Raw genomic sequence first — 20,736 nt, 5'->3', positions numbered from 1 at the left:
GTTCACATGCTCTGGGTTTCTGGCTCTTTGTGGATTTTTCAAAAGCTCCTCTCCTCCTTCCCTGACTAGGGAACTCGATCTGCATAGCGTCCTGATGTGAGTTGTGTGCTCTTTGGCTGACCTCCTGTAATTCCCTCTGTCCCTGACTGCTCCAGGTGGTGAGGGTCTTCTATGGTCTTTTATTCTAGAGTTCCTTGTCCCAGCAGATGATCCTCTTAGGGGGAAGCTCAGCTTTCTTTCCTAGCATCCATTTCAGCCACGGAAATATTACACACCTTGCCACACCAAATACTGCCCTGCCTGTCAATAAAGGCTGTTCCACCAGCCTCCTGCCTAGAGTTCTCCACTCAGGAAGCAGACAATAATCTCTGGGTTAGGTCGGCCATCCAAACTCAAGTTTTTTGAGCATTCTTTGACCGGATCTACTCTAGGGCACAATGGTGGGCTCATAAATTTCTTCAAGGAGTTAGCCTGGGATTTAATGTCTGTTTTTTTTTGTTGTTGTGGTGGTTGTTAGGAGTCCTTTCCCACCAAATTGCCTGGAAGTGGGAAAAAAGAATATTAAACTGACAACTCATGACTCAGAAGAACTCCCTTTCGATAATTACCTTAAATGTAAATGGATTAAATGCTCCAACCAAAAGACATATACTGGCTGAATGGATACAAAAACAAGACCATATATATGCTGTCTACAAGAGACCCACTTCAGACCTAGGGACACATACAGACTGACAGTGAGGGGATGGAAAAAGATATTCCATGCAAATGGAAATCAAAAGAAAGCTGGGGTAGCAATTCTCATATGAGACAAAATAGACTTTAAAATACAGACTACTACAAGAGACAGAGAAGGACACTACATAATGATCAAGGGATCGATCCAAGAAGAATACATAACAACTGTAAATATTTATGCACCCAACATAGGAGCACCTCAATACATAAGACAAACACTAACAGCCCTAAAAGGGGAAATTGACAGTAACACAATCATAGTAGGGGATTTTAACATCCCACTTTCACCAATGGACAGATCATTCAAAATGAAAATAAAGAAGGAAACACAAGTTTTAAATGATACATTAAAAAAGATGGAATTAATTGATATTTATAGGACATTCCTTGCAAAAACAACAGAATACACATTCTTCTCAAGTGCTCATGGAACATTCTCCAGGATAGATCATATTTTGGGTCACAAATCAAGACTTGGTAAACTTAAGAAAATTGAAATCATATGAAGTATCTTTTCCAACCATAACACTATGAGACTAGATATCAATTACAGGAAAAAACCTGTAAGAAATAAAAACACGTGGAGGCTAAACAACATACTACTTAATAACCAAGAGATCACTGAAAAATTCAAAGAGGAAATAAAAAATACCTAGAAACAAATGACAATGAAAACACAATGACCCAAAACGTATGGGGTGCAGCAAAAGCCGTTCTAAGAGGGACGTTTATAGCAATACAATCCTACCTTAAAGAAGAAGAAACATCTCAAATAAACAACCTAGCCTTACACCTAAAGCAATTAGAGAAAGAAGAACAAAAAAAACCCCAAAGTTAGCAGAAGAAATCATAAAGATCAAATCAGAAATAAATGAAAAAGAAATGAAGGAAACGATAGCAAAGATCAATAAAACTAAAAGCTGGTTCTTTGAGAAGATAAACAAAATTGATAAACCATTAGCCAGACTCATCAAGAAAAAAAGGGAGAAGACTCAAATCAATAGAATTAGAAATGAAAAAGGAGAAGTATCAATGGACATGGCAGAAATAGAAAGGATCATGAGAGATTACTGCAAGCAACTACATGCCACTAAAATGGACAACCTGGAAGGAATGGACAAATTCTTAGAAATGCACAATGTTCCAAGACTGAACCAGGAAGAAGTAGAAAATATGAACAGACCAATCACAAACACTGAAATTGAAACTGTGATTAAAACTCTTCCAACAAACAAAAGCCCAGGACCAGATGGCTTCGCAGGCAAATTCTATCAAACATTTAGAGAGGAGCTAACACCTATCCTTCTCAAACTCTTCCAAAATATAGCAGAGGGAGGAACACTCCCAAACTCATTCTATGGGGCCACCATCACTGTGATACCAAAACCAGACAAAGGTGTCACAAAGAAAGAAAACTACAGGCCAATATCACTGATGAACAAAGATGCAAAAATCGTCAACAAAACACTAGCAAAAAGAATCCAACAGCACATTAAAACGGATCATAAACTATGATCAAGTGGGGTTTATCCCAGTAATGCAAGGATTCTTCAATATACACAAATCAATCAATGTGATACACCATATCAACAGACTGAATAATAAAAAGCACATGATGATCTCAATAGATGCAGAAAAAGCTTTTGACAAAAGTTAACACCCATTTATGATAAAAACTCTCCAAAAGTGGGCATAGAGGGAACCACCTCAATATATACAACATTTGGCCATATATGACAAACCCACAGCAAACCTCATTCTCGATGGTGAAAAACTGAAAGCATTTCCTCTAAGATCAGGAACAAGACAGGGGTGTCCACTGTCGCCATTATTATTCAACATAGTTTTGGAAGTCCTAGCCACAGCCATCAGAGAAGAAAAAGAAATCAAAGGAATCCAATAGGAAAAAAAGAAGTAAAGCTGTCACTGTTTGCAGATGACATGATACTATACATAGAGAATCCTAAAGATGCTACCAGAAAACTACTAGAGCTAATCAATGAATTTGGTAAAGTAGCAGAATACAAAACTTATGCACAGAAATCTGTGGCATTCCTATACACTAATGATGAAAAATCTGAAAGTGAAATTAAGAAAACACTCCTATTTACCACTGCAACAAAAAGAATAAAATACCTAGGAATAAACCTACCTAAGGAGACAAAAGACCTGTATACAGAAAATTATAAGACACTGATGAAAGAAATTAAAGATGATACAAACAGATGGAGAGATTTACCATGTTCTTGGATTGGAAGAATCAACATTGTGAAAATGACTCTACTACCCAAAGCAATCTACAGATTCAATGCAATGCCTATCAAACTACCACTGGCATTTTTCAGAGAACTAGAACAAAAATGTTCACAGTTTGTATGGAAACACAAAAGACCCTGAATAGCCAAAGCAATCTTGAGAAAGAAAAACAGAGCTGGAGGAAGCAGCCTCCCAGACTTCAGACTATACTACAAAGCTACAGTAATCAAGACAGTATGGTACTGGCACAAAAACAGAAATATTGATCAATGGAACAGGATAGAAAGCCCAGAGATAAACCCACACACACATGGTCACCTTATCTTTGATAAAGGAAGCAAGAATATACAGTGGAGAAAAGATAGCCTCTTCAATAAGTGTTGCTGGGAAAACTGGACAGCTACATGTAAAAGAATGAAATTAGAACACTCCCTAACACCATACACAAAAATAAACTCAAAATGGTTTAAAGACCTAAATGTAAGGTCAGACACCATCAAACTCTTAGAGGAAAACATAGGCAGAACACTCTATGACATAAATCACAGCAAGATCCTTTTTGACCCACCTCCTGGAGAAATGGAAATAAAAACAAAAATAAACAAATGGGACCAAATGAAACTTAAAAGCTTTTACACAGCAAAGGAAACCATAAGCAAGATGAAAAGACAACCCTCAGAATGGGAGAAAATATTCGCAAATGAAGCAACTGACAAAGGATTAAGCTCTAAAACATACAAGCAACTCATGCAGCTCAATATCAAAAAAACAAACAACCCAATCCAAAAATGGGCAGAAGACCTAAACAGACATTTCTCCAAAAAAGATAAACAGATTGCCAACAAACACATGAAATAATGTTTAACATCATTAATCATTACAGAAAGGCAAATCAAATCTACAATGAGATATCATCTCACACCGGTTATAATGGCTATCATCAAAAAATCTACAAACAATAAATGCTGGAGAGGGTGTGGAGAAAAGGGAACCCTCTTGCACTGTTGGTGGGAATGTAAATTGATACAGCCACTATGGAGAACAGTATGGAGGTTCTTTAAAAAACTAAAAATAGAACTACCATACGACCCAGCAATCCCACTACTGGGCATATACCCTGAGAAAGCCATAATTCAAAAAGAGTCATTTACCAAAATGTTCATTGCAGATTTATTTACAATAGCCAGGACATGGAAGCAACCTAATTGCCCATCAACGGATGAATGGATAAAGAAGATGTGGCACATATATACAATGGAATATTACTCAGCTATAAAAAGGAACAAAACTGAGTTATTTGTAGTGAGGTGGATGGACCTAGAGATTGTCATAGAGAGTGAAGTAAGTCAGAAAGGGAAAAACAAATACCGTATACTAACACATATATATGGAACCTAAAAGAAAAAAAAAATGTCAGAAGAACCTAGGGGCAAGAGGGGAATAAAGATGCAGACCTACTAGAGAATGGACTTGACGATATGGGGTGGGGGAAGTGTAAGCTGGGACAAAGTGAGAGCGTGGCATGGACATATATACACTACCAAATGTAAAATAGATAGCTAGTGGGAAGCAGCCGCATAGCACAGGGAGATCAGCTTGGTGCTGTGTGATGACCTAGAGGGGTGGGCTAGGGAGGGTGGGAGGGAGGGAGATGCAAGAGGGAGGAGATATTGGGATATATGTATATGCGTAGCTGATTCACTTTGTTATAAAGCAGAAACTAAGACACCATTGTAAAGCCGTTATACTCCAATAAAGATGTTGAAAAAAAAAGAAGTCTCTTATTCAATGAATTCCTGTCTTTTTCTCATTAGAGGTGCCAGGGAGTGAGAGTGAGAATCCAAAGAGAAGTCTGGGCACCTCTTAAGGAAATCTGGAGAGAGGTAGCTTCTAGGCTCCTTTCCATAGGATGTGGAGGTAATTATGGCTTGTTGCCAAATGGAAATATACTATTCTACATCTGGTTACTGACATCAGTAAAAACTTCAAAATATCATCCTGTCACGTGAAGAAGAAAGTTCTTATCTTTAATAGCTACTATTTATTGAATGCTTACAAGGTACTAAAAACTTTACATATTAATGCATTAACTGGTCATAACCCTATCATGAGTTAGAGAGTTTCATCCCCATCTCAGTGAGAAAACCTGAGACCCAGAGGTCACATAGCCAGTGGCAGAGCTGGAACTTGAATCCAGACCTGTCTGACTCCAAAATCAATCTGCATATAAAGATAAATGATATAGTTAGTGTCTAGTGCAATAGCCTCCCACCAATGAGCTATGGAATTGGGGTGGAGGTGTAGTTATTTCAAGGGATTGAAATATCCTTAGGTCCATCAAACATTGTGTGTAGATTCTATACGTAATGTATATGGTATTTCTTTTATATGTCAATTCAGTTCAATTCAATAAATACTGAGTTCTCTCTTTGTACCAGGCATTGTTCTAGGTGCTGATGATACCGTCAGTGTACAAAACAAACTAAAATCCTGGTCCTTGTGGAAGTAAAAATTCATTAAAATCATGCCAAAATTATATATTTTTTGTCATCATGCATTTAATCAATGAAAGGAAATAAAAAATATAACTATTATCATGTGAAAGCTCAGAAGAACATTGCTATTTAAAATCATTCTTCATACTGGACCTATCTGGAAACCACTGAGAGCATTTAAATGATAGCAAGGACACGATCCCTTAGATGAGGGAGGGATTTTGTGCGCAGTCAAGTCCAAGCAGGGATGGCAATATCTGGGTCATAGAGGAAATACTGGGCAATCTCCCTGGGTTATCCCACTCCTACACCACGTATCTCCGTGTAAATTATCATGACTAAAGTGAGTTAGAATCATAACTTCATTGATGATAATAATGAGGGCTCTCAGAAGCATGGTTGGAGGCAGGCAGTTGGATTACTTTATCTCTTGTTAACCCTTTGACTCTAGAACTCTCGGAGGTTCCTTCTAAAGCTCTTAGAGAGGAGTGAATGCTTTGTTCAAACAAGGAGCGGTCACGTTTGACCTATAACTTCAGTCCTCCAGGATCTCCAGGGAAGAGGCACTCACTCACTTAGTGCTAGCCGAAGGCTGCATGATAGCTTGTTTAACCAAAAGATCCATATTCCAAGAAGTTAGGTGCCAGGAAAGTAGCTTTTGGTCTTTCTCTTCACATCCTCATCTTCACTGCGCGAGTTCAGAGTCACTGTTCCCTTTGGTAATTCTTCCCGGTCCTCGCAAGGGTAGGGGGTGAGGAGTATGATCCTCTCCATATGGTAGATGGGGAAATGAAGGAAGGTCGGCACCTTGGCTTTGGAAGGGTGTTGGAAAGTTCTGCATTGCTCTCTGCACGTCGCCTCACTGTTTCCTCACTCCTTTTGACACCGCATCCCCTGGGTTTGACTCTCCCTTTTCTCCTTCTATTCCCTTCCCGCAGGCCCCCGTTTAAACTACTAACAAGTTGAGGCCATCGAACTACATTTCCCACAACACCCCGCGCCGGCCGGCCTCAATGGGGTTTCCCTTGAGCTGCCGTTGTTATTAATGTTGAATCAAACCCACGTTTCCGTGGAAGAGACGAGCTATTGTCTACTTCTTCATTAAGATGCCCTTTTTATCCTCCACCTGCGAGACCCAGTGTTGGGTGAAGACATCTCTGCGGAGGGACATTCATTCCGGCGAACGCTCTGGCTACCCACTTCCTCCTCGTGCCTCGGCCCAGGTCGGGTTTCCCGGGGGCCTGGGAGTGTCATTGGTGGATGACCGCAGCCCTCGCCGCTGCCCCTGCTGCTGCGACCATGACTTCTGGCAGCAGCGGCCTCGCCGCCGCCCGCCTCCTGTCCCGCGCTTTCCTCCGTGAGTCCGGCCAGGGCTCTCTCCTCCAAGCCTCCGCGAGTTCCCGGCCCCGCGGGCCCGGCGTCCTAGTCTAGGACGCGGCTGGGCCCTCCGGGGCCGGACCTTGGCGGGGGTCCCAAGTCGGGGACCCTCTGGGATGGAGGGAGCTTTGCTGGATATGTGGGGCGGGGGCCTGGCTTAGGCAGCTGGCGGGCAGGGACCTTGAGTGGCTGAGCCAGGATTCGGGTCTGGGAGTCCTGCAGATCCGGGGGCACACCCTCGATCCCGCGGTGATGAGTGGCGGCGGGATGGGGGCGGCATCTAGACAGGCTGTTTTGGGGCGTGAGAGGTGAGGTGGTCCAGGATGAACTAAGCTGGGAGGGTGAGTGAGTTGAGAGGTAGGGGGAGGATATCAGTAGGAAATTGGAGGATGAGGCTGAGCCTTGTACAGGAGGGTCGTACACTTTTAATTGTCCTTTCCGTAGACTGTAGGGTGAATCTCCAGAAGGGTGCACAGCCCAGAAAACTCCTAGAAGCTTAGGGTTGGCTGGGACCTTAACCAACTTATTTGTAATGTCTCCATCAGGCGGTGTGAATTCTTCAGTTCCTGAAAACTTAACACCCAAGGTTGCTAGTAACGCTGACTGCTGAAAATTCTTGCTGTGTTCAAAGTCTCTGTGTTTGTTAGGTAGGTTGTGTAGGAAAAGACTTTGGAACCGGCCACATCAGGGTTTGAAGTCTGGCTAGTCCTGTACAGTCTGTGTAATAACTCTGGGGGGTGTTTCTAAATCTATTTCTCAATTTCTGTTTCACGTACCATGAAAACATTACCATATTTTAATGAATCTGAGACACCATCCCTTGTAAGATGCACTGCTGTTTGGTCTACCACTAAAAGTGGGAAATGATTGCTAATTAAAATTGTGACACACCATTGGTTATCAGTTGCATCCAGATTTAAGAAATGTTTAAAAAGTGAAACAAACGTGCATCCTAGAAATGAGGAAGTACAGGGTGATCTGGGTTCACTATGCAGAATAAGCGAAACAATTTATATAAAGCACCTGGAATGTAATAGACACTCAACCGAAGTTAGTTTTCTTCTCTCTCCCTTTCTTCTGCTTTGCTTCTAATTCTACTGCTGCTACTGAATATTGGATGAGACTTAGTTCATTTCTTGAGAAGATTACATTTTAAAAGTGTACAATGATGACTGTACACTCTGTAGCTACACTTAGTTACCAGATCACTTGAGGACAAACCTTAGCAAGCAGGAAGAAGTTGGGTTTATTTGGGAAAGTTTTCTGGAGATTTTTATTATATAATTTAAGGGATAATTTAGTATGTTGTAGGCAGAAGGAGAAAAGGGATTAGTTACACCCATGTCTTTTTCTTCTGGGGTCTTGCTTGTCTGAATTTCTGAAAAATCCTTTGCTGTCTTAGGATCAGAGTCTAGAGAAGAAAGAGTGTCTAAAAGATCAGGATCTTGAATCCACCCATAGCAATATTTAACAATCCTGTTCTCACATAACTGGAACTTTTTATTCCTAGACTCTCAGGATCCTGAGGCCGTAAGAGGTTATCTAGTTTAGCTTCTCTTGCTAGAGTGGCCTTGAATTATCCTAGTCACGTGATTACCCTGTCACTAATGGTTTGAGAGGTCTGAGATCTAAACCAAGGTATCTCTTATATTAGAGAGGTTACAAACTCTAGGGTTAATGTTTAAAAACCTCTAAACCTCCCAAATCTTTTCCCCATGCCACATTTCTAAGCCCATTTCCACTCACACTAGAAAAACCGCAGCCACAACAGTATCACCTTGCAAACTTCTTTTAAAGGCAGTCGCAAAATTATTTAGGCTCTGAGGTTAGTAATAGAACTAGAGTTGCTAGGGAGTTTTGTCCCCTTTGTTCTCTTAAGTTTTAATTGTTGGTACATTTTGTGCTGAAGGTCTTAAGTGTTGCAGTGTTGATTTGAGTTAGGAAAAAACCCCAAACACTTGTAGATGCCTTCCAGAGACCTGCTGGGGGCAGCTTAGAATATTTATCAATAGAAATTACTAAGCCAAAAAAAAAACAGTTCTTAGGGAAAAAGAGAAAGAACCCAGTTGAAGTGGGGAGAGAAAATAAAATGAAAAATAAGAAAGATTTCTTCCATGAGAAAGCTTAAGGATTTTATAAGCACCTTTGAAACTGAAATAGTGAAACTTTTCAAGAAGTATGAGGTAGTGCAAGGTTGCTTTAAACATAAGCCAGTAGTTCCTGTAAGTTGGATCTTTGAGAATAAATAGGGAGCAAGAGCTAGTATTTTTTATTTTTACTGAGGTATAATTGACATAAAACATTATATTAGTTTTAGGTGTGCAACCTAATATTTTGATATTTGTATATATTGTAATATCTATCTGTCTATTGTGATATCTATCACCATACATAATTACACATTTTTATTTCTTGTGATGAGAACTTTTAAGATCTGCTCTCTTTTACCTACTTTCAGATGTGCAATATAGTATTATTAACTATAGTCACCATGCTGTACATTACATCCTTATGACTTATTTTATAAGTAGAAGTTCGTACCTTTCGACCCCCTTTAGCCACTTGCCCCCTCCCCCTCAACTCTGGCACCACCAATCTGTTTTCTTTACATGTGAGCTCAGGTTTTGTGTTTTTCTTTCTTTTTTTTTTTTTTAGATTCCACATATAAGTGAGATCATACAGTATTTGTCTTTCTCTGCCTGACTTATTTTACTTGGGTAATGCCCCCAAGGTCCATGTGTGTTGTCAGAAACGGCAAGATTTTCTCTTTTTATGGCCGAATAATATTCCATATTGTGTGTCTGTGTGTGCATATTAATAAATATACCACGTGTTCTTTATCTATTCTTCTATCGATGGACACTTAGGTTGTTTCCATATCCTGGCTATTGTAAATAGTGCTGCAGTGAACGTGGGGCTTCTTTTCAAGTTAGGGTTTTCATTTCCTTCAGATAAATACTTGGAAGTGGAATTGCTGGATCATATGACAGTTCTATTTTTAGTATTTTGAGGAACCTCAGTACTGTTTTCCATAGTGACTGCACCAATAACATTCCTACTAAAGGTGCACAGGGGTTTCCTTTCTCCATATCCTCACCAACACTTATTATTTCGTGTCTTTTTGATAATAGCCATTCTAACAGGTGTGAAGTGAAATCTCAGTGTGGTTTTGATTTGTGTTTCCCTGATGATTAGTGATGTTGAGCACCTCTTCATGTACCTGTTGGCCATATGTGTGTATTCTTTGGAAAAATGTCTATTCAAGAGCCAGTATTTTTGAACTTCAGAATTACGGTGTTTTGATGCCAAAAAGTGAACCTTACATGCCAATTGGTCCCATACCTTTTTTTGGCAAAAATAAGCCCCAAAAGTTTCCTAGCCAATATCAGAATGGGTACTAGAGCTCGGGTCTTCTGACTCTGCAGTGTCCTTTCTACTAAATACATGCTGGGTGATGCTCTGAGCCTTCTTTTTTTGAAGCTCTGATTTTTCTTTTTCTTTGGCAACCTCACTGGTTTGTTGAGAAGGTTACTACTACGCTCAAAGGTGTCACCTACCTTTTCCATGTGTTTGCCAAGTTGTATAGGACTGTCTTTGGAATCCGGAAGACATTTAGAAGTGTAGCTTGGAAAAGGGGACCCTCAATAGTGATGTTTCTGATACCTAGTGTCTCTTGTCATTGCATCCAAGAACCAAATCTTTATTCTAGAAATACAAAATGGCCTCGATCTAAATGTATCAATGTAGCCATGAGAAAGTGACTTGATTTTCTGACCTCAAACTTGTTTTTCCATAAAAACTTAATTGGGGATGTTAAAAATAATTTCTCTAAGTATAGGGGAAGAATCTCATTTCACCAAAGGACAGGCATTTTGTTGCCATAGACCCACATTTTTGTACATTATAACATTTCTAAAATTGGGATGTATCTTATAATTGATGGTATCTTACAGTAAATTGCAGCATTTTTTTCATCCTAGTGCTTAATAGTGCTTCTTAAAATCAGTGGTGTTTTAGATTTGATGAAATATGATACTTAGAGCCAATTACACTTCATTTGTAAGTAAATACTGAATGAATATATAATTTCACATCTGAACGGTGGATTGTTTGGGGTTTGGAAGTAAGTGGCTGCTGAGCTACTCTGCTATACTTTAAGGTCCTGTAGGTAGGGACCCCAATAGCCTGCAGATTATATATGCATAATACATATGATTAATAAGTATACATTTGTTAAAATCAGGAATACATGCAGGAATAAATGAGTAACAAGGACATAGTTTGAGAGGGGAGTTGGAGGAGTATTTTCATGAGCAGTCTCAGGTTACTGGTTAGGAGCACAGTACTGGTCACACAGTGCCATCTGTGGTTTGAGTCCCATCTGGGCAGGTGCTTTTTGGCCACAGCTTGCGTCCACCCTGCAGCCATCTTGTAAATGATGTGGTTGCTTTCTGCAGGGGAGAGGACTCTGCATGTGGCTGACTGATACAAATTTCTTTCTCAGATTACTCAGACCCTTTACTTCACAGCCTTTATTACAGTTGGCACTTTTGTGTTTCTTCGTTTAATGTTTAGCCATCTTACAGGGCAGGAAGCTTCACGTGGGCCTCAGTCCATCTTGTTTACCCCTGGACCCCTTGTGTCTGGCAGACATCCTGGCCCAGTGAACATCTCAAAGCAGTTTGGTCTTTCCATTCTATGTCGGTAATAAATAGCTAATAGTGAAATAGCTAATTATTATTCTGCATGCTCTATATATTATTAACTCATCTAATTCTCATATTGCCTGTGAGGTACATAATATTATTATCCCCATTTTTACAGTGACGATGCACCTTTAAAAATGTTTTAGATGGTATAAAAATTTACTAATGTATGTGTACCTACTCTATGTTATATGTAGACATGGATTAGTATATTTATACATAAACATGTATAGGATATGCATGAGACATAAAACACTTCTGATTGGACTTACTTGATTTTAAAATACGAATTGTATTTTCTCTCTTTTTAGGAAATGATTGACTTTTGTGCTTAGGTAGGATGTGAACCCAGTTTAGGGAGTGTACCAGGCACTTTGTTACCCAATTGACTGGCGTCATCTCATAGCAACATCACAGCCTCCTCGTGAGCAGCTGTTACTCCACTTACAGAAGGGAAGACTAAAGCCAAGGGAGATCAAAGGACCTGCCCCGTAAACTCAAGCCCAGGCCTGTCTGGTTCCTGGGCTATGCTTTCAACTGCTTGGGATGCAGTCCCAAGGTTAGGCTAGCTTATTTCTAAGGACCTGCAGAGAAAGCGACTCCACCCACATTCTCTGGAGATGACCCAAGGCCTTCCCCAATGGGAAATTCTGCCTGGTGGCCGACTTCAGGCCTTTCTGCTGCCCTAATATTTAATTAAAAATACTCATTTTCTTAATATTAGTGAAGTCAGATATCACGTCCTATGTCGATTTACCGTTTATCCGTCACCAGTTGTGTTTCTTGTTTATGGCCTCTGTCCATCTTTCTGTTCGGCTTTGGTCCCCTCCATCCTGGTGGCCCCTGGCGCTGCTCAGGTTGCTCAGGTTGTCCTCCTCGCCTGTTACGTGTTAGGAAACCACTCTCCTGGTCTGTCACTGCCCTTACCTCTGACTATGCTGTGTTTTGCTTTAGGTTCTTTTCTTCTGTAGTACAAATACAAATAGTCCATTTGTATTACATTACTGCTTCCTGGGTTTCATTTGTTAAAAAAAAGAAAAGCTTAGCATGGAATTTATACTACATTGATACAGCTTTGAGGATTGCTAGTAGCGTTTAGGGCTGGACTCTTTCTATGAATTTTTGGGAAACCAATCATCTCTGCATGTACAAAAACAGACGTAGGTTTTGTTCCCCTCTTTCCTGGTAATGGGAGTTCAAGATGGACATTTTTCCAGTTCACACAGAAAGAGATGGAACTTCTGATATTTATATGTGTTTCTTCTCCTAGATCCTATCTTTTGTCCTGAAATTCAATCAAACATTTCCTGTGCACGTACTCCGTAAGGCACTGTACCATATGCCATGGGAGACACCAAGGTGTACAAGACATGGTCCTTACACTCATGGAATTTATAGTTAGAAGTTCGGAAAGTATTTAGATGAGACTTAAAATAATCTTGAAAGAAAACTTAGCCTGAAATAATTTTACTTAGAAATAATGCAGTAAAGAATGTAACAGAATGTGTGCACTCTTAGTGTGCAGGTGTGGTGCTTATGATTAGATACCGCATGACAGTGTTCATAGTTTCCATTCTTAACTCAGATCCCCTACGAACCCCCCGTTATATTCACAAGTCAGGAATGTGATGTGAAGATTTAAAGATTCCTCACTGTACAATGTTTTATTTAAATATGAACTTATACGAATTAATGCAAGAGAAATTCTCAGGAGATTGAGTACATTGACTCTGATTGAAAGGTGAGAAATATTTATAAGATGGTTTGGCCACTAACATATGTCCTGTGTTCAAGGTTTTTTTTTAGGAAATAGCTTACTGTAGTTATTTGGTGGTTTTGTCATAGAGATCTGGTTTGTGTTTAAAACCAAAATATGATAGGGCTTCTTGAAGCAGTGGACAGACAATTGAAGATTTGTACTTAAACCTCTTTACATTCTTCAGCAGAGGTAGAATAGGCTTTTTTTTTTTTAAATTAAGGCATTTGATTGATAATTTGGATGGAGAAGAAATCAAACAGGGAAAGAAAATGACCAGTCTGACAGATTTAATATTTATAGCAGCTGGTAGTTTGCTAGATTAGAGAGTGGTGGGATTGTGGGAGGGAAGGTGAAGCAGTGCAGAGGTGGGGATGAGGAGAGGCTGCTTTCGCTGGGGAGCCTCCAACCTGTGACTCGGCTTGGATTATCTGTGGTGGGGAAGAATAAGGAAGATGACCTAAGTGACTTAAAATTCGGTGAGTTTTACTTGGAGTCTAACCATATTCTGCATTATTTCTGTGTGAATGGAAACAAATGGCAAAAGAGAAGGAATTTCCTTGATTCTCTGATGTCACCAATGGTAAGACTTATCATTGACTTGATAACAGTATTACCTTAAATAGGGCCACCCGTTGTTACCTGTGTGTCATGGTGGCATGGAGTGGCAGGTGTCTGGGGTCCTCCTCACCGCCATGGCAACTGGGAGAGTGTGCATGGTGCAAAGGGCCAGAGACCGGGCAGATTCGTCTTCCAGTGTCTGGAATTAAAAAGGCATTTATGGGGATTATGGAGCACCAGGGCTTGCTGGGCGCCTCAGGTGTTTCTCTGGGTTTCGTAAGTGCTTGATTCTAGCATCCTCTCATTTCAGGACCAGTGTTACCTTGTCTGGCGTTGTGCAGGTTTCTTCTTGGGACAGAATGTGGTCAGGAATTTCATTTCCGTATCTTTGAACGTGTATTTTGGGGTTGGCTCAAAGGTGATGATAGTCTATTAGTTCTAGCTTACCTGAAGCCTAGGTATGGGCTCATACAGTAGATGGGAAGAGCACATGCACACACATATGCATGATAAATCTCCCAAGATCCATTTCACTAGATGCTGTAGAACGGCAGGGTCATTGCACAAGTTGACAAAGGGCCACAAGGCTGGCTGGTAGGTGAGCTGCTCTTCATCATACTCGGCGGATGTAGGTTTTTTTTTTTTTTTTGCGGTACGCGGGCCTCTCACTGTTGTGGCCTCTCCTGTTGCGGAGCACAGGCTCCGGACGCGCAGGCTCAGCGGCCATGGCTCACAGGCCCAGCCGCTCCGCGGCATGTGGGATCTTCCTGGACCGGGGCACAAACCTGTGTCCCCTGCATTGGCAGGCGGACTCTTAACCACTATGCCACCAGGGAAGCCCCATGGATGTAGTTTTTATGAGCACCAGAGTTCTGGTGCTGTGAAGTCTTGAGCTCCATAGAGTTGATCCAGGAGGTCTGGAGTAGGAGAAGGAATAGGAGAAGGTAGTGATAGGAGTTGTTCTGGTATTGAGACCATGCTTTATGAATGTAGACAGACCTGTGCTTTCTCAGGGTGACAGGGCCACTTCTGCCCCATGGAAGGAGACTTGAACTGTCTGATGTCTCCTTTGTTAAGGTAGACTGTAAGAGTACTTGTGGAGGACTAAACTTTACCTTCAAAAAGCAAGTATTTCCTTTTATCAAGTATGGACTCCAGACATCCTGATCTTATTTGCTCTTGTAATCTTATCTTGTACCTTTCCTGTCTGGAAACTCCTGATAGATGGACTATTTATTGACTATTCCAGGAGTGGGAGGGACTGTTGGGCAAGTCCTGCCAAGAATAGCAGAGGGGAATAAAGCTCTTCCATAGGTATTGTGGTTCTGTGTCTCCAGCTGGGAGAACTGGGAACCAAGGGCAAGCACTGGCTAGGGTGGGCTCTCAGGCCACAATTCCTGTCGTAGTATTCACTGGCCCAGGTTAAGGTGCTTAACTGCGCTCACTGGGCCAGGACTTGACCCTCAGTGCTCCCTCAGGGTCCCTTGTTCAGCATAGCCTAGGCCAAGAATGCAGCTGATCTGTGTGCACACAGAATACTTCTCTCCTGGTTGGTCAGGGCAGATTCCGGGTCTGTCTCTTCCTTAGAGGTACAGGGGACTACAAAATTCAAAGTTGTTGGAAGCTGAGGTCAGTATGTGAGTTGAAGATGAATCAAGGGGTGTTCAAAGGGCCAGAAGCAGATCAGTTACGGAATCTGAGATCTTTTAGGAGGGTATGAGCAGTGATTCAGGACAAAAAGCATTGAGTGGACCCTGGACAAATTTATGACGAGGTATTCTTTTCTGGGTCTAGCTTTCATGGGCTACCTTAGTGGTAGGTGCTGGCACTTTGAAAGGGCCAGGAATGGACCACAGAGACAGCAGTTGGGGTTCTAATGGGGGTTTAGAAGGTAGCCCACAAAAATCATCTGTGCTCTACTTTCTACTGATTTTTGAAATATGGGGAGCTGGCTTTAGGTGCTACTTAAGATTTCTCAGTTTTCACTGAGGTAGTTAGCTGACAGTAACTTAGATGTTTTTTTTACGTGTTTCTCCCTCATCTACTTTTCCTATTTATTTTCCCTATTTCCTTTCTATGTGAGGTCTTGAGACTTACATCAGAAGAGACCAAATTAAGTAATTTTGGATTATATTTTAGATAAGTTTTATTCTATGACTTAACATTTAATGTTAATATTATTACTGGGAAATGAGTTGTGAAGTAGTTCTTCGTAATTCTGGCGAAGTTTGCCTCTTAGCTCGTCTTTTGCTTATTGATGTTGGGCTTAAAAATGTTGGGTCAAATGGGGAAAGCATGTGGTTGTTTAGTAAACATTATTAGTAAGAGTGATACCTAGTTTTTAGTTCCTGGATTTAATTTGAGCTGTTGATGTGAGCCCCTGGTTTCTTTCTGAGGAATAAAAATTATAAACTTAACCTCTTCTTTCTCAGTTCAGAAAAAGCAACAAAGTTATGGTTCTCAGTAAAGAGGGGATTCTGGAGAATAGAACAGTGTCTTTTTTTGTTTGTTTCTTTAATCAGTTTTTGTATTTAATACATCTTATTTAAAAAGTGACATTTAAAGTTGCCGTTATCACAAGATAGCTCCTGAATTAGAGGATTTTTTTTTTTTGTCACCAGTTTAAATTCATAGTCCAAAAGTTTGGAAAAATAATAATGTGTCATATTTTCTTTACTTTTCAGTGCAACAGAATGGAATTCGGCATTGCTCCTATACAGCTTCCAGGAAGCATCTCTATGTTGATAAAGATACGAAGGTTATTTGCCAGGGTTTCACTGGTAAGCAGGTATGTGTATCAAGACTTTTTAAAAGATGTATATTAGAGATACAAAAACATTGAATTATTTTCTATTGTTTTAAAGTCACAAAAGTTATAATACAGTTTGTAGCACAAGAGTATACAGTACAGCAGTGGAGTTGTATCTCAGAAGGGGGTTAGGTGCTATAGTCAGCCTCTAAGATGAAAATTGTATTTAATGTTACCTTGAAAATCCCTACCTAGGAGTACAGTATTATGTTGGAAACCCACATATTTGCTTTCAGCAAGTATAACACAAGTGGTTTTTCTCCAACATTGGAACAGATCAGTGTTTCTTTAATTAAGCACTAGGTAAGGCAGATGGCTTGTGTTTAGGCCTTGTACAAAAAAAAATCGCAGCTAAGCACAGATCAGTGTGGGGAAATGCTCAAACCCAGAGAGGCTCATGGGAACTGTGATGGGCAGAGGAAGTAGTACATTGATTTTTCCCATCTTGTACTCTCTGGGCAAATGGTCTTCTGGGGAATAGCGGGCAAAATAGCCTGAAGTATTTGATTTATGTTCATTCTCTCTCCCTATCCTCTGCCTACATCATAGAATTTATGTAAGTTTAAATATAACTGTGATGTGATTCCACAAAAGAATGCAACATAAGAATCTCCTTTCCTTCCTTCCTACCATTCTACTGCTCTGGAATTCCTTCTGATAACAAGTTGACGTGTATCCTTCCAGATATTTTTCTTGCTCATACAAACATATGTACACTTATATAATGGGCATTCTACAGAGTTTGTTCTACAGAACACTCTCTCTCTCTCCTTCTCTATGTGTGTGTGTGTGTCTATATATATATATATATATATATATATATAGACACACACACACACACACACACATATATATAAACAAATTATACAGTATATAATATATATCATACATATATGTCTGTTAAATTGATTCCTAAAAGTAAAAATGGGTGTCAAAGTTTCTGTGTATTTCAAATTTTAACAGCTATTGCTAAGTTGCCCTTTAAAACATTTGTACACATTTATGGTTTCACCATAGTAGATGCACAGATTTTTTTTTTTAAACGAGGGAATACTACCAAATCGATTAGAAGATAGCCATCAGCCTTAACCCAAAGTATCCCTTCCTTCATTATTAAAGGAGATATGGCAAAATAAAAGTGATTAATGATTTTTGTGTAATTTAAAAGTTAATGATTTTTCTATGATTAAAAGAATTATCACGTCCATTCTGCAGTATTTTGGTGGTCTAGAGCAAGAGTTGGCAAGCGTATTCTGTAAAGACAAGATTGTAAGCATTTTAGGCTTAATAGGCCATGCAGTCTCTGTTACAGCTACTTGGTAGTATTGGAACAGCAAAAGCAGCCATAGGTAATATGTCAGTGAATGGGTATGCCAGTAAAACTTAATTCATGAAACCAATGGCAAGTCAAGTCCTTCAGGCCATACTTCACTAACCCCTGATATAGAGGATGATACCTAAATATCCAGAATTCTATAACTTTTGTTTTTAAAGTACTTAGGAATTGCTTTAAAATTTTGTAGTTCTTTTTTTAAAAATGAATTTGATTAGAAGCTTATTCATGTGAAATGTCCTTTTGCTTTCTGACTTTTTTTTGAAATACTGGGCACAAAAATGTGAATTGCAGTGGACCCTTCTTCTTTTTCTCCCATTCTTCTACTGTCTTAAAAAAAAAAAAATCCACTGTCAACGAAAAAAGAAACACCCCAAACTTTGAAATTTTGTTCATAGGTAAAATTGGTTTACTTATTCTGATAGCCATATGTTTTATGAATATCATTTCCACATGTATACATTCTAAAGAAAGTTAATGCTCATCTAAGATATGAAGTACATTTTATCGTTCCTCTGCCAATTAAAATCATATTTAGTCCCTTTTTGGATAGATGTTAATTTTATTAGCATATAATCAAATGTTTGATTAACCCAAATTCTGCACATAAGTTTATTATGTATGATTTTGTTTTTCTGTTTACTAAGCTTTATACAATCCTACAACATTTTAACCTCTGACCTTTTTTTTAAGAACCATTGTCCATGCTATAAGCACTATTTGGAACTGTCTCTGATTCATAAATTAGATGATGATTTGCCTAAGTATTGAAATCCAAGGTTGGTTTCAGTGTCTCTGCGTTACTGGCAAATACACTGTTTCTCATTCACTTTTTTTTTTTAGAGTAATTGGGAGCCTTAATTGTCTCAAATTTGTTGGTTTTAAGTTTCTGTTTATAGAGGTAACAATGAGGTCTGAAATTTAGAGTTTATCTCTGTAGAGAATCTGCGTTTTGTCTCATTAGTTCTTTTTTTTCAGTATACACATTGTTCCACATATGAGTGAGGAATATTTGTATTTCAGAGCAAATCCCCAAAATGCAGATTTCTAGTGGGTGCTATTTCTTGAACTGGCTGTTATGAGCTGCTAAAAGCTATTACTATTCTTAACTCTGCACTGGATGGTGATAATGGGAAAATTACGGGAAAGAAGCTTATTAACGGGAAATGTTATCCTTGTTTAGCACTACATTAGGACTAAAAATTTGTCCATTGGAATTTATGTAACAGTATGGTGGTCTAGGGTAGTGCTTCTCTAACTGTCTGGAATGAAAGACCAGTTTGGGTGTGTCTTTGTTTTATCACCAATCTAATGCAGATGAATACTTTTTACAAAATACTGTAAAAGTCATAGCAATATTATATTGCTATAAAAGTCTGCAAACATTCTCACTTATTTTTGTTTTCTTTATTAGATTTTTCTTTATTATTTTTGTCATTCTTTTTTCATTTTGTGTTTATCTCACTGTAGACCGTTAGCATATACAGGTGACACTTTGAATGGCACTTCTCTAAAGAGAGAGCATGGTCTGAGGTCCTTTCCAAAATTCCATCACTGACTTAAGATAAGTCAGTTTACATGCTCGGGACTAGGTTTCCTGTTTTGAAAAATGAAGACGTTGAATTAACGTTGAAATAGAACTTGAGTAGTTGAGTCATCATTTTCTGGTCCCTGTAGAATGACCGCATAGATCCACTGAGTTTTCAACAACTACTGGTTGAGCGCCTACTGTATGTAATGTGTTACCTTAGGTGCCACCTCTCAGTGAACAAAGTAGATAGAAATCATTGCCTTCATGGAGTGGCGGGGGAGAGAAACAAAATCAATGAGTAAATTCTGTGGTACGTTAGAAAGTATAAGTGCTGTGGAAAAACTAAACCAGAGAAAGGAGGTGTCTGTATGTATGTGGGGTTGTGGTGGCAGTTGTGGTGGGTGCTCAGGGGAAGCCTGGCCTCTGCGTCAAGTTCTAAAGGAGCTTTGGGGGTGAGTCAAGTGGATGTCTAGGGGAAGGGTGTTCCAGCCAGAGGGGACAGTGAGGCCAGGAGGTGAGAACGTGCCTGCTGTGTGTGGCAGCCCCAAGGCCGGCATGACCGGAGTAGAATGAGTGATGGGAGAACAGTGGGTGAAGCGAGGTCGGGCAGTTGAGGGGTTCTGATGTGAGGAGGCAGCTTGAATACTGACTTGGTGGCCAGTGTGATGCTTTTGCTTTGGCTTTTGCTGGGAATGAGATGGAAAACTATTGCAGAGTTTGATCAGAGAAGTGACATGTAACAGGATCAGCCTGGCTGCCATGTTGAGAACGGGTTGAAAGGGAGCAAGGGCAGTACTCTGTCAAGAGTTGACGGTGACCTAGACCAAGACGGTAGCCGTAGAAGGGGTGAGATGTTGTCAGGTACGTTCTGAAGGCCGGGCAGTAAGATTGACTAATGTATCCTGATTTGAGATATAAGAGAAAGAGAGAAATCAAGAATGACTTCAGTAGTTTTGGTCTGAACATCTGTTAGGAGTGGAGTTCTCATTAATTGAGATCGGGTAAACCATGGAGGGGACTGATCAGGAACTCGGTTTTGGGCACATTAAGTTTGGGATGCCTGCTGTTCTCCAGGTGGAGATGTCAGGTAGGCAGTTGGCAGTGTGAGCATGGAGTTCAAGGCAAAGGTCTCGGCTAGGTATGTGGGAGGTGTGTGTGTCTGTGTGTTTGGGAG

At 40.0% G+C, this 20,736-nt stretch overlaps 1 protein-coding gene across 1 annotated transcript in view; it reads left to right on the top strand.

Annotated features, from left to right (window-relative positions):
• The first annotated feature begins 6,701 nt into the window (after window positions 1-6,701).
• Window positions 6,702-20,736, top strand: part of SUCLG1 (succinate-CoA ligase GDP/ADP-forming subunit alpha) — a 33,331-nt gene continuing 19,296 nt past the window's right edge. The window contains exons 1-2 of the mRNA XM_081254444.1: window positions 6,702-6,846; window positions 16,574-16,677. Of these exons, the coding sequence (XP_081110570.1) occupies window positions 6,750-6,846; window positions 16,574-16,677 (201 nt within the window). The 5' untranslated portion in view covers window positions 6,702-6,749. The remainder of the gene's footprint in view (window positions 6,847-16,573; window positions 16,678-20,736) is intronic.

This window comes from Mesoplodon bidens (assembly GCF_964165515.1).
Source record: "Mesoplodon bidens genome assembly, chromosome: 14".
In the NCBI taxonomy this organism is placed as follows: Eukaryota; Metazoa; Chordata; class Mammalia; order Artiodactyla; family Ziphiidae; genus Mesoplodon; species Mesoplodon bidens.
The sequence above is the reverse complement of the archived record's forward strand: the minus strand, read 5'-3'. Positions and strand labels throughout refer to the sequence as shown.